The following is a 13662-nucleotide window of genomic DNA, read 5'->3' on the forward strand; positions in this document are numbered from 1 at the left end:
GCCTCTATGCTAAAAGCTATCAAAACAGACACAAGCCTGCCCACGTGTTTCAAAGTTCTGACGCTTCTTTTCTTAAAATGCCCATCAGTTATTCCTTTATGTTATGGCTGTTTCCTTCATTAGGTTCTTAGCACGTCTGGAATTAGTGCAGCAACTTCTCAACTGAGAGCCCAACCTTTGTTTTTTTTCCTACTTACTCTGACACATGGGATACTCTGTAAATACTAGTTAGTTGGTATGAAATATACATAACATATAATTTACCATCGTGACCATTTTTATGTGTACAGTTCAGTGAGTACATCCACATTGTTGTACAGCCAATCTCCAGAACATTTTCATTTCGCTAAACTAACACTCCATATGCATTGACCCGTAACTCTCCATTCCCCCTCCCCCTAGTAATCCCCATTTCTGTCTCTATGAATTTGACTATAGGTGCCTCATGTAATATTTGTCTTTTTGTGTCTGGCTTATTCTACTTAGCATAATGTCTTCAAAGTCCATCCGTGTTGGGGTATGTGTCACAATTTGCTTTTTAAGGCTGAATAATATATACGACATATAAAATGTGTGATACATTTTGTTCATTCATTGACACTTGGGTTGCTTCTAAACTTTTGGCTATTGTAAACAGTGCTGCTATGAACATGGGTGTACAAATATTACTTTGAGACCCTGCTTTCAATTCTTTGGGGTGTATACCCAGAAGTAGAATTGGTGGGTCATGTGATAATTCTATTTTTAATTTTTTGAGGACCCACCATTCTATTTTCCACAGTAGCTGCACCATTTTACATTTGCACTAGCAGTGCACAAGGGTTCCAGTTTCTCCATATCCTTGCTAACACTTGCTGTTCTCTGATTTTTTGATAGTAGCCATCCTACTGGGTGTGAGGTAGTATTATTTCATTGTGGTTTTGATTTGCATTTCCCTTATAATTAATGATGCTGAATGTCTTTTCAAGTCCTTTGCCCATTTTTTAATCAGGTTGTTTTGTTGTTGAAGTGTAGGAGTTCTTTATATATTCTGGATACTAACACCTTATCAGATATATGATTTGTAAACATTTTCTCCCATTCAGTGGGTGGCAGGTGATTATGTTTTACAGAGAAATTTTGATCTTATTTAATGGTAGTGTTTTTGAAGTTGAGAATGACCCTGATTATAAGAGATTTTTTTCCAAAAATTATTTCAAAAATAAAACATCTCTTAAACATTTTTACATCATATTTTTCTCAATGCATAAATAATATGGGAAGGTAAATCTTAGATAAATTTTATAAAGCTCAAAATAAAGTAGAATAACAAATTATTTGGCATATTCCAATCAAGGATTAGAAATGTGCCTTGGGCCTGGTCTATCCAGAGAATATAGCCTTTAAGCTTATTAAGTTTTTGATCAAGTGTTAGGAAATAAAGTCTATAAAGTATTTAAGAATGAGGACTTATTTTCCAAGCTTAAAAATGTTCTGGTTATAGAAAAAAATCAGATAAAAGGAGGGCAAATAATAGACTGTCCTATGCCCATGTTTTTACATACATGCACACTGTAAGGACTAGAGTTCAGAAAACTTATTACAAGAGCTTGTTGATCCAGGAATTGGTTTTTTTGCTTGTTTAAATATCCTGCCAGTTTCCAAAAAGTATTTTCAGGGCACTATGAGGAATCATATAGACAGTTGCGTTCCTGATATTGGGAATATAGAGTTAAAGCCATATGGTTGAAGAAAATTATGCACAAAAGTTGAGGATAGTTTTACTACAAGTTGCCAGGTAGCCTTAACAAAAAGAGAAACCATAGATTATGTAGTTCACGTTGTAGGATACAAGGAAGCACACCAATTAATCATCAGAAGCCAAATTTTTTCTGGCACTAAACTCTAAGAGGAATGTATCACCTAGATCTTTATAAACCGGACAGTGTCCCCAAAATGGATAGCATTTTACAAAAGGTACGTAAACATTCTTTATACAACTCTTGGCTCCTCCTGTCTCCCTATGAATCTGTGAAGGCATTTATTTGTGTGATACAGTAATGTGGTTTAACTTTTTATGTCATTGACAGAATTATTTCTCTTTCAGACTGGCCTTGCCTGGTCCCTGGCTATTAATGCTTTCAAAGCCTGTGTAATACCTCTGCAAAAGTTTGGGCCCTTAAAATACCAAATCCCAAAATCTGGCCCCTTAGTTTACATTTTATATATAAATAACTTGATAGCACTTTTAGAAAAAAGGAAGACATGAACTGCTACATTGGTGAAAAGAACAACTATTTGCTGATGACATAACTTGTTTTAAACTACAGCCCTACCACACCTTGCTAATTTTTCTATTTTTAGTAGAAACAGGATCTTGGTCTTGCTCAGGCTGGTCTTGAACTCCTGAGCTCAAGGGATCCTCCCACCTCAGCCTCCCAGAGTGCTAGGATTACAGGCATGAGCCACCATGCCTGACCGGAGTTGGTCTTTACAGAGAACCAAATCAAGATTGAAAGACCCATTTCTTACTAGGTGCAGGTAACTTAGAAATCTCAGGTAACTGAAATCTGTGGAGCCAGTTGATTCTTGTCCCTATCAAGAGTATTCCTTGCTTTTAACAGACCGATTTCTTCTTAAAAAGGGATACAGCTGTCTGCACAAGATAATTGCTTTTCTCGAATCTAGGTCTCTCATAAATGAGTAATGTCACAGTCCAAAAGGAAGGCTAACGGGTCATCTGTTTTGCATTTTCTTACCCATCATGCCATAACCCAGGAAACAAGTTTGGGTTATCTTCAGGCAATTTCAAGAGAACCAGAGGGGAAACAGAATGGCAGGCGGAAGGATGGATGGGAGCAGAGAGGTCAGTTCTGCCTCTGTGCTATCCCTGGTGAGAGGACAGCGACATGACCAGGGAGCAAGGAGTCGGATGGGGCATGTATTTCGAATGTGGTGCCACCTGGATTTGCTGACGGTAGAGGGGGCGTGCGAGAAAACGTGAGGTATCAAGGGATGGATGATTCAAGGGGTTTTGGCTTGAGCAACTGCAAGAATGGCGTTGCCATCAACCAAGACTTGGGTTGTCATGTGCCAATTGCTCTTATTTTTAAGTTTTTTCTCATAGGTTTCTTTAAATACTTGGGTGCCAAAGCAAATCACAGGTACAGCTCCTGAACCAAATTGATTATCTCTGCCATCGACTTTTAAAAATCAGATCAGTCAACTACCTTTGACCTAATATGCCAGAAATTTTAAAAGACATCAAAATAAGCATAACTTTGAAGCAGTTTATTATCAGGAAGAGAATATATTAAAAAGTAGAAATAGCGCTTTACCTTCAGCAGAATCATTGTCCATTCTAGATTAAAATCTTTATCAGCTGTGTCAGTTGACAGGTGTATAAAAGATTGAAGGTCAGAGTTGGGACAGACATCTCAGGGACTTGTGTGTCCGTTAGCAGGAGGAACATGTGCTGAGCATGTTCAATGTAAGGTTGAATATGCTTTTTGTAAAAGCATTATATGTTTAAGAAAAATTGGGGAAACTAGATTATTTTCTTCTAAGGTTACTTGAGAGCTCATAAAACACTATTTCAGTCATTAAGGAAAACTCAGATACTCATGAAACGGCTGATGAGAAAAATAATTTGTCATTAAGTTTTTAAGTACAGGCGATACCTAGTGTACAGAAATTCCACATTTACTGCTGCAGCTGGTCACAGTTGACCTTTTCAGAGCTTGTGTCCAGGAGGGAGTCGCTTAGCTGCTCAGTGAGCTTAACCAGCTGCCCGGGTGGGTGTCTGTGGCTCAGCCTTGCTGTGATGTCTCTACCCATACCTTGTAACTCCCCACAAGTTAAAACTTTTGTTTATTTGTAAAAATAGAGCCCTAAAAGGAAGTCAACAGCTGATGCTTAACATAAAGAAGTTGCTTTTCAGTTACTTTTGACCGCATATGATGGGAGAAAGCATATGTGATAATGGCATTTGGAGACTCTTGAAGGTCTGAAAACCTGTAAATGTCAACAGTCTTATGAGTAAATGAACGGCTTCTTGAGCACATATGTCCCTTTGGTGTGCACACATTTTCCACGTGACCAGCTGCAACGGCAGGGCCTCTACTCTGAGTAGTTTTAGCTGATCCCCCCCAACCCGGGAACAATAGCATGTCTTACCAGTTGGCTGATTAAAGGGTCGTGTGTTGCTCTGGAACTGAGCCTGGGATTTGATCACATGAATTCACTAACATGAGCCAGAGGCAAGTCCAGATTATTTCTGGGGGAAATCTAGACATGCCAGTGGCCTTAGCCACATCAGCTGGTGTTAACAGCAAAGTGGGTTCCTGTCCTCTCCCACTTCTCGTTACCAGTTCCAGGGCTACTGAAAGCTTTTAAGCAGACCTCTGGATTCAGGTTGGAATTTAGTTTTGACCCATCTGGCCAGCCGTGCAGTAGCACTGACCCACAGAGCTGGGCCACATAGAAAGGTCCTCCCTGCCTGTTTGGTCTCACAGGAAAGATCAAGTGGCAAAGCAAAGGGTTAAGTGCTAAAGTTGCAAGTGAGGCTTCACTGATGCAAAATATATTTGCAGAAATGTTAAGCTGTATTTATCTGTTCTCCAGTTTAGCATGTTGTAAAAAGTGGTGGAGGTGGTGCTACCATTTTCTTTGACTATACAGTGGTGTGTTGTGATTGCATCAGAATAAGCTGTCTGTGCCTGAGTTCTGTAAATGTATATCATTGAAGGGCTAGCAGAATACATTATAAGGCGGCACAGCTATACCCTCATGGCTTCATTAATTATGAGACCTAGACATAATTAGGCTCTAGCTAAGAATAGCAGACAAAATGGGGAAAAAATCATTGTGGGAAAAAAAATGAGTTGAGATTCTGAGAAACTGAAAGAACACTAACAGAGGGCATCCGTTAATTCTCAGGCGTGACACACAGGACTAACGCATCACCTGTCACGGGTCAGTGACGGTGCCCAGGTGGGGGTTGGTACTGCAGCCACTTGTTGGGGGAATGTGTGCTTATCCCTCCTAATTTTGTTCCCATTTCATCTTTCATGATACTCTACAAACAAAGGTAATCTAAAACATCCTCCACGATTTAGACATACAGCTTTGACGACTGGAAGTTGATCCACTCATTCTTAATTAATAGACTTTTTTGGGGACCAGTTTTAAGTTATCAGAAAAATTGAGCAGGAAGTACAGAGAGCTCCCGTATGCCTTCTCTCCTCACCTCATGCGCACACGCAGTGCCCTCGTGAACATCTTGCACTTGTGGGTGCATTTGGTACAACTGATGCACTAATGGCAACTCGTTAGTATTAATGTCCTTAGTTTGAATCACGGTTCACTCTTTGTGTCATATATTCTGTGGGTTTGGACAAATGGGTGATATCATGGATCCCCCACTACAGGATCATACAAAATAAGTTCACTCCCCTTAATACAACCCGTGTTCCACCTAGTCATCCCTTTCCCATTTGCACCCTGAACCCTGGGCCACTACCTGATCTTTTTACTGTCTCTGTAGTTTTGTTGTTCCATTCATTTTTAAGTAACTACCCAGCTGTTCCTAAGGAAGTATCATTCATTCCTTTATTCATAAAGTGGTCCCTTGATAAATACTATGTGCCATGTAGCATTCTACACTTTGGAATTATAGTGGATGACCAAAATAAGGAGTGCCAATGTTCACGAAGTTTACATTCCAGGATATCAAACCTCCAGCCTCAGCTAAGTCCTAAATAGGAGGGTAAAGGGGCCCAGTGAGCACATAGGATGAGAGGTGGTGGTTGGAGAAAGTAATGTGAGAAGGGGGGGCTTCCTGCCATTTGGCCCCTGGTCTAGGTGAGACCCACACCCCACATTCCCTGCAGTCTAGTCCCTCTGCTGGCTGCCTCCAGCTGCTGCTCCTGTGTTCTCCCGGAAGAGCACTGTGCCTTTGCCCAACTTCTCCTCTCCCTTGTTGTCTCTGAAATACGGACAGAGCACCTCTTTCAGACTTTCGTTATGCTTCCACTACTAGTTATCTATAGCCCTACCTGGTGCTAATGTAATAGAAAGTTTACAAAGAAATAGGTGCCCAAGATCATCATCTAAAGACTAACTGCACAATTCCAAGGTCCCCTTTGGAAGTGGATGCCCCAGAGTTCTCTCTTCTCGGGCTGGTAGACATTCGGTCTCCTCTCTGGCCACAAGAGGCCCCATTCTTTTCCCTACCTCCTTGTCTGTAGCCCGAGTTCTCTGGAAAGATAAGAAGTTTCTGTGCATGAGGTTGGCCGGGGGGAGATGGAAGATTGAGAGGTCCATTTTGTCCTTGCCAGCTCTGCCCCATTCTGTCCTTTTTGGTTCATGTAAGAAACATGCTTACAGTCAACTAAAGGGACTCCTCAATGTAACCCTCTTGAGCACATTCTGAGAGCAGCCCCACGGTCAGCTTTACTGATGAGAGGCAAGAGTGTACGTCTCTTCCCAACTACACATCCAATGGCATCGGGCTGGTGGCCTGAATTGGCCAAGGTGGGACTACCTACGCCGTGGAAATCAGTAAACGCTACCAATACGATAACAGTTTTGCTAAATCTTTTTTTTCTTTTTCTTTTTTTTTTTTTTGCCAAAGAGCCACTTTACCAGCATACCACTGGGCAGACCTTTCTTCATCAAATTCTTTTTTTTTTTTTTGAGTCAGAGTCTCACTCTGTTGCCCAGGCTAGAATGCCGTGGCATCAACCTAGCTCACAACAACCTCAAACTGCTGGGCTCAAGCAATCCTTCTGCCTCAGCCTCCCAGGTAGCTGGGACTACAGGCACACGGCACCATGCCCAGCTAATTTTTCTATATATATTTAGTTGGCCAATTAATTTCTTTCTGTTTTTTTAGTAGAGATGGGGGTCTCGCTCTTGCTCAGGCTGGTCTCGAACTCCTGACCTTCAGCGATCCTCCTGCCTCGGCCTCCGAGAGTGCTAGCATTACAGGTGTGAGCCACCGCGCCCAGCCTCTTCATCAAATTCTTACATTGATTGTACCATAGGAATAAAGTCGTGAACACTCTGTTAATTCACATGCTCTAATTCTAGTCTGCATAGTTTCAAGGGAAGTGCCAACCCAAGTCTACAGGAGATTTGATCCAGTAGGTTTTGAAAACCATACTTTAGCATCAGGCTACATAGACCCTGCTTATGCTTTGCATTTCCCTTTGAAGAAGAACTGAGGCAATTTACAGAAAGTTTTACCTATGGTATCTTCATTGAAATCTCACAGCAACATGACTCTAAAACCTGCTCTTGCGGATGTCGGGCCATGATCATGATTACCATTTCTTTTCCCAGATCACAATTTGCTTGTCCATGTGTAATTGATAGGGTGCTGCCTTTGCTGACTCACCCCTTTGTGCCCCGCGCAGGACTGCACACGCCAGAGCAAAAGCCGACGCCGCCGACCAGGCAGCGCTGGCTGCCCGCCAGGAGTGCGACATCGCGAGAGCTGTGGCCAGGGAGCTGTCGCCTGATTTCTACCAACCAGGTAAAATACACCTCCTTGCGTGGGAGGGGTAGGAGCACTGGCTTGCGTTTCCTTTTATTTCCTTTTTCCTTTGAACGCCTTTTGAACCCCAGCAATCCCACAGAAACAAGCGGGAGCACATGTGCAGGTTGAGTATTCCACATCAGAGATGCTTGGAACCAGAAGTGTCTCGGGTTTCAGATTTTTTCAGATTTTCGCATATTTACATATGTGTAATAATAGATACTTAGGGAGGGGATCCACGTCTAAACATGAGATTCATTTATGTTTCCTATACACCTTATACACAGGGCCTGAAGGTGATTTCATACAAGATTTTTAATAATTTTGTGCATGAAACAAAGTTTTGACTGTAACCTGTCACAGGAGGTCAGGTGTGAAATTTTCCACTTGCAGCGTTGTCCTGTCTGTGATTTTGGATTGGGGATGTTCAACCTATAGTAAAAACTATCACCTGAACTCAGAGTATCAGCACTGGAGATTTAGGGTAAACCCCAGCGTATCCTCCTTCCTGCTCCCTCAGCCCCAGCTGCATACGACCAACAGACTGAGCTGATAGCAGTAAATAAGACAATAGCAGTAAATAAGACAAGATCTGAAAGATGTAGCTGATTCTAAAAAATTCTGCTAGTGACAATTATAGATCCTGTAACAAATACCCCCCAAATTCAGAGGCATCTATAACATTAGTTTTAGCAGTAAAAGAAGAGCCAATAAGGATAGGGACTATTTTTTGTTACTGTACCTGAACTAATGCTCAAAGGATTGGGGTTAGGAGGTAAAGCAATGTACCACTGAAAGACTAATCTGCAAAGATTAAGAGGAAAATGCTGCAGGGCACGATGGAAGAAATGAAAGTAACAACCTCAAAAAGAATCGATCTCAATCATCTGCCTCTTAAGTGTTATAAAATAGCAATCCACAAATACTTGCAGTAGGTTTAAATATTTAATTTACTTGCTAATAGTTTCCTAGTAGACTGTTTCTAACTCTTCCTGTGGTATACTGGTGTTTTGTTTTGAATTTCAAAAAGGCACCCTTTTTATATGTTTTCTATCACTATACAAACATCTTTCTAGTGGTTGTTTAGGGAATCAACAGATTTCCAGGTGAAGAGAAAAAAATAAATTGTTCTCAATTTCTAACTATCAGAATTTATATTTTCATGGTAAAGAATTTTACCATGTTGGTTTTTATTAAAGCAAGCTGTATAACTCGAGCCCTGTCTCTAGCTCAGCACCCTACACAATATAGGTATCAGTTCGTGTTTGGTTCCCATGAAAGGGGATACAGTATTGGAACCCACAGGGCATCACTGATTCCTAAAGAACAAGGTAAGTCAAAGTGAACAAAATAGCAAGATGTATAGAAAAGCTAGAAACTTAGCTATAATATAAAGGAATGAGAAAGAAATGATCTAGAGATTTTTAGGGTAGGCGGGGAGGGCTGTGTCGTGCAAAGATAGAAGACAGTAAAAGGCCAGATTTAGAAGACTCAGTTTTTATAAGAGAAAGGCTGGGGAGGGACCCAGTCTGGTTGCTGAATGATAGATACTATTGTCACAGCATGACTTCTCTAAGAGTTCAAGTCCAAGGAAGGCAACCACTGATAATGGGTGTTTTCTTTCACGTGCATCTTTTTTAAATCTCTGGGTACAATTTAAATCATTTAAATATGTATGTATATTTTGTTAAGAAAAGGAACCTTTCCATTTTTTGCAGTGATCTCTGGTAGGAATAAACCCTCTTATGATATGAAATGAATTCACACTTCCCCGGTACCTAAGTGCATTGGCAAATTAGCTGTTGCAGGGTCTGAGAGCTGGGGATAGAGTTCAGCCACCCCAACCCCACCCCCGAGAGGGACTGTCCTGTGCTCCCCAGCAGTACTGCCACTGGGAAGAAGCTGAGCAGTCAGGAGACCGTGGGCTCGAACTGCTTTGAAAGCAAACAGACTTACTATTGTTGTCTGCAGATGGTAATTCCTAGATTCTGTTAATTCCATTGGGGAATGGGGTCCCTCTAGGTTTCTATTAGGTGTTACCCAAGAGGTAAATGATATGAAAGGTCATCTCAGTTTCCCAGACTGAATGGTTCTAAAAGCCTTTTATGGTGTAAAAGCATTTGAGGGGGAAAAAAATATTGTGGGAAAATGTAATCCCACCCTTCCGTGGTGAACACAGCTTCATATAAGCAAGTTGACCATCAATAGTGAATACATCACACAGTAGCCTGATAGGACAGTGGGTGGGTCTGTCTGTTTGAGACCAGAGCTAAGGGGGAAGGCTGCAAGCCCCTTTGACCCACAGCCAACACTTCCTTCAGCAGCTGTATAGAAAGCCTGTTCTCTACTGGGTATTATTGATCTTCTCAGGGGACATAACTCATGCTTTCCATTCTGCAGTTACAGGGTGATCAAATCGGATAGCCACTTTCTAAAAGGGCTTTCAAGTACTTCTTCTAAGCCAGGCTGCTCATTTAGTTTACATATCTCAGATACAAAAGTTTGCACTGTTTGGGATCCATGTGTCGTGCGTAGAAGTCGTTAACCCTGGGATAAAGGATGCCTGTCATAACTAACATTTTGAACACTTTCATGGCAAATTACCTCTTTTTAGGAGCTGGCAGTATTTTCACATATTTACCATCTTAGTTAAATCGTATGCCTTTAGTTTGAAACTATCATTCTACAGTTCAGTTAAAAAAAAAAAAAAAGGAAAAAATATAGCCATTTGGGATGGCTTTGTCACTCAATGCTCAAATAATAAGCATACAAATTGATGCTTGTGAATAATTGTGTACATGTACAGAAAACTAAATTGCCATTAGTGGGAGTGACACAGTGGGTCATCCCTCCAAGAACTTATAAGATTGCCCTGAAAAGTAGTCCCCGATACTACACAGAGATGGGTCAAGTGATCTGAAGTGTTAGCATGGCTTTAAGAACTGCAAGAGTTGCCTGTAACCTGATTGAGTGATGAAAGTATCTAAAGAAAGAATTGGTTACCCAAGGAAATACAGAAAAAACAGAGTCACAGAGGCAAAAATTGGCAGTGTCCATCCCAACACTGTCCAGAGGAGGAGAAGCCTGAGCCAAAACCTTGGGTATTGCTGCCACACTGGCAAGGATGTTTTTATTATGGGGAAGGATGCAGGGAACTGTAGCCAGTGGTGTATGGCTTTATTGGCAGGATCATCCTGACTCGGGAAATGGACGCATCAGGCTAGCCCAGCTTGATGCCATTAGATATTTGATTCATCTCATGCTGCCTGTCCCAATTCCATGTTCACCAGTAGCTTTCTAATTTTGGTTGAGCTTTCCGTGGAGGTCTGCCAATAGGGAGAGCACATCCTGGTGGTATCAGTGTGAATCTTTTGACCTATGTGACGTTTACATTGCTCGTTGTAAGCCAGCAAACCCCTGGTGTTGTACATCAGCCTTGGGAGCTTTGGTAACGTGAGTCTGCCCCAAGGAATAGCTCTGCTTCAAAACATCAGGTTGCTAAGCCAGCAAGGCTGACCTAAGAGCTTGGAGGGTGACCACCAAGGACGTGGGAGGGATGGGGCACAGGGGGAGGACGATTGGAAGACTGTATATCTGGCTCTTTGTCCCACTCTTTCAATTTCCTTTCAGTCAAGATACTTTATTTTTATTTCAAGTGATACTAAGTAGGATGTAAAATTTTTATATTTATCGGTGGGGGCAGGGCTGACCACGGGTTAAAGAAATTGAAACACTGCCCTAGAATGTGGTGAATTTAGTACTTTGGGAGGTGGCCAGCCTGCTTCCCTTGGGCACCACCCCCAGCAAGCTTTGTCTTCCTGTGCAAGCGTGAGTGTGCTCACACACTCAATGTGGGAATTATTGAGGGTGAAAGTGAAATCTGTCGGCTATTATGAACCACTGCTAACTAAGCTTGCATTTCTGGTATGAAGTAGAAGTTCTTTAGAAATCAAGGTATATCTTCATTACATAATTGTCTGTGGCTACTATTAATATGTAGTATTTTTGGTTAAGAAAAGGGAAACATCCTGGAATAGATCACTTCTAAGGTCACCTTCCAAAGTCAAAATTCTGAATAAATTTTTTTATTAAAAAAAAGGCAAATGAATAATCCACTAGTTGCCATGAAATTGATAATTCATAAGTTTGCTGGTTGCTCATACCACTAACTCATTCCAGTATAATCAGTTTCACAAACGTGTGTTGAGTGCCTGACATGGGCTAGGTACTGGAATGGACACCCCACAGCTCGCAGACCCAGGGCCCTAAGGCTGTGCTCTCAGAAATTGGGGTGTTGGTACAGATGGGACTGTGGCGTCCTATGGAAAAAGGAGCATTCTCTCCATGCAGAACACACAAGTGATCCAGCTACTAGTTATGTAATCTCTGTAGACTCTCTGTCTGATCCTTTCTCACTGATTGACGATCTCCATAGAGTATGTCTCATTTGTATTTAATGACTGCTGCTGTTACTACAAAGCATTTGATGTTGGCACTGACCTTGTAGACATTTGGTTTAGGGAATCTTCATGGTGCTCCTGCCTGTAGCCAGCCCACCCAGGCTCACCTCTGAAGAGTTAGCTAGATACCCTGCTGCTACCATCTGCCATATCTGTTCGGGGTCTTTGCGCCAACTGTAACACGTAACCCTTCAGTGTTTTGTATTTTGTGGCTTATTGGTGAGCAGGTGATCTGTATCTGACTTCTTCCCAGTATAAATCTCGTGGAGGGTGTGAAGGGTGGGAATCCCTTGGGATTCATAGATACTGTCTATAAAAACAGATGAAAATGCTGGCTGCAACAACTATCAACACTTGTCATAATTTCCCTGCCTGGCAATATTCTGACTAGTCTATTTAGTGAATTGCTGCATCTCATCAACTTTATGTTGCTGGCTTTGCAGTGCTGACACACGTTACTACGCAGAACAAGTAGAAGGCACAACATGTACCTTCCAAGAGAAAATAGTCCAGGAAAAACTTCTGTCTTCTGCATTATATTAAATGTCTTGTTTAAAAAGCATTTAATGTTACTCTGGAAAATCCAACTATATAGCCTCATTTAGCTGGCCAGTCCTCATCTGACTGCGTCTTGTTGGAACCGTTTCCAAACTGGATGTAGTCATGTAAGGTTGGCATTATGTCCACCTCTAGGCAACATATGTCTTACACTCTTTCAAATGCCTGTAACACCGGGTATGTTAGAATCACCTGGAGCATTTGTTAAGCATTGATATTTCTAGGCGTTAGTTCATACTTACTAAATCAAAATCTGAGCATAACACCCCAGACACTTCTGATGGGTAGTAAGTGTAAGAGCCGCTGCTTGGCAGTGCATTTATGCCCTTACCCAGCCATTTTTTGAATGCATAATAAAGCTAGGATTTTTTTTTTAATTTAAAAGTTGGTACTGAAATGTACTGCTATCATTCTAGTAAATTGTTTCAGTACAACAGATTTTGAGTATCATCAAAAGCCCTGTAGACCAATCTGAGAACACCTAAAAAACTCAGAAGAGTGGGCATGAGTATCATGTAAGAGAAACCTTTCCTGATACACTTAGAACAAGAAAACGGTGCCAAAGAGGGTGCACATCAGATTTCTAAAGGTTAAAGAAGTGATTAGACTGGTATTGGAGAGTTAAGAGATTAATAAGAAATGCATTCTATGGAATCTAAAATTTAGCTTTAAAAATTTATTAATACAAATTATTCCAATGGCCAAATCATTCTCAACTTGGCTTATTAATGACAGTATAAATTAAGAGGTAGGCAGAGTTATATGCACTGTTTATAAAAAGCATTTGAAAATGTATTTTATATTCAAGTACTAATATGTTTTTGTTTGTTTTTCTTTCATCCTTTTTTTTCTCCTTTATTTTCTTTTTTTAGCCCGAAAGCAACCAATAGATTTTTTATCTTTTTTCAAATAACATTATATCCCTTTAGTTACTGACTTTCAAAAATTATTAATTTTTATTGGACCTACCATTATTGAATTGCCCGAGTTTACCCCAAATAAATGGCCTCTTGTACCTGTTAGTATTTTATCAGTCCCATCCTTTGCTGGCAGCTGTCACTTCTGTTGAACTTTGTCAAAGCAGCTCCCATTTCTGCTCCTAATCTGCTTTCCTGCAGTAAATGC

At 41.1% G+C, this 13662-nt stretch overlaps 1 protein-coding gene across 4 annotated transcripts in view; it reads left to right on the forward strand.

Annotated features, from left to right (window-relative positions):
- JPH1 (junctophilin 1) overlaps positions 1-13662 on the forward strand; it is a 77163-nt gene that overhangs the window by 51010 nt on the left and 12491 nt on the right. For all 4 annotated transcript variants that reach the window (XM_012735353.3, XM_012735355.3, XM_012735354.3 and 1 more), the window contains exon 3: positions 7398-7516. In XM_012735353.3, the coding sequence (XP_012590807.2) occupies positions 7398-7516 (119 nt within the window). The remainder of the gene's footprint in view (positions 1-7397; positions 7517-13662) is intronic.

Source organism: Microcebus murinus, chromosome 7 (genome assembly GCF_040939455.1).
Source record: "Microcebus murinus isolate Inina chromosome 7, M.murinus_Inina_mat1.0, whole genome shotgun sequence".
Lineage (NCBI taxonomy): Eukaryota > Metazoa > Chordata > Mammalia > Primates > Cheirogaleidae > Microcebus > Microcebus murinus.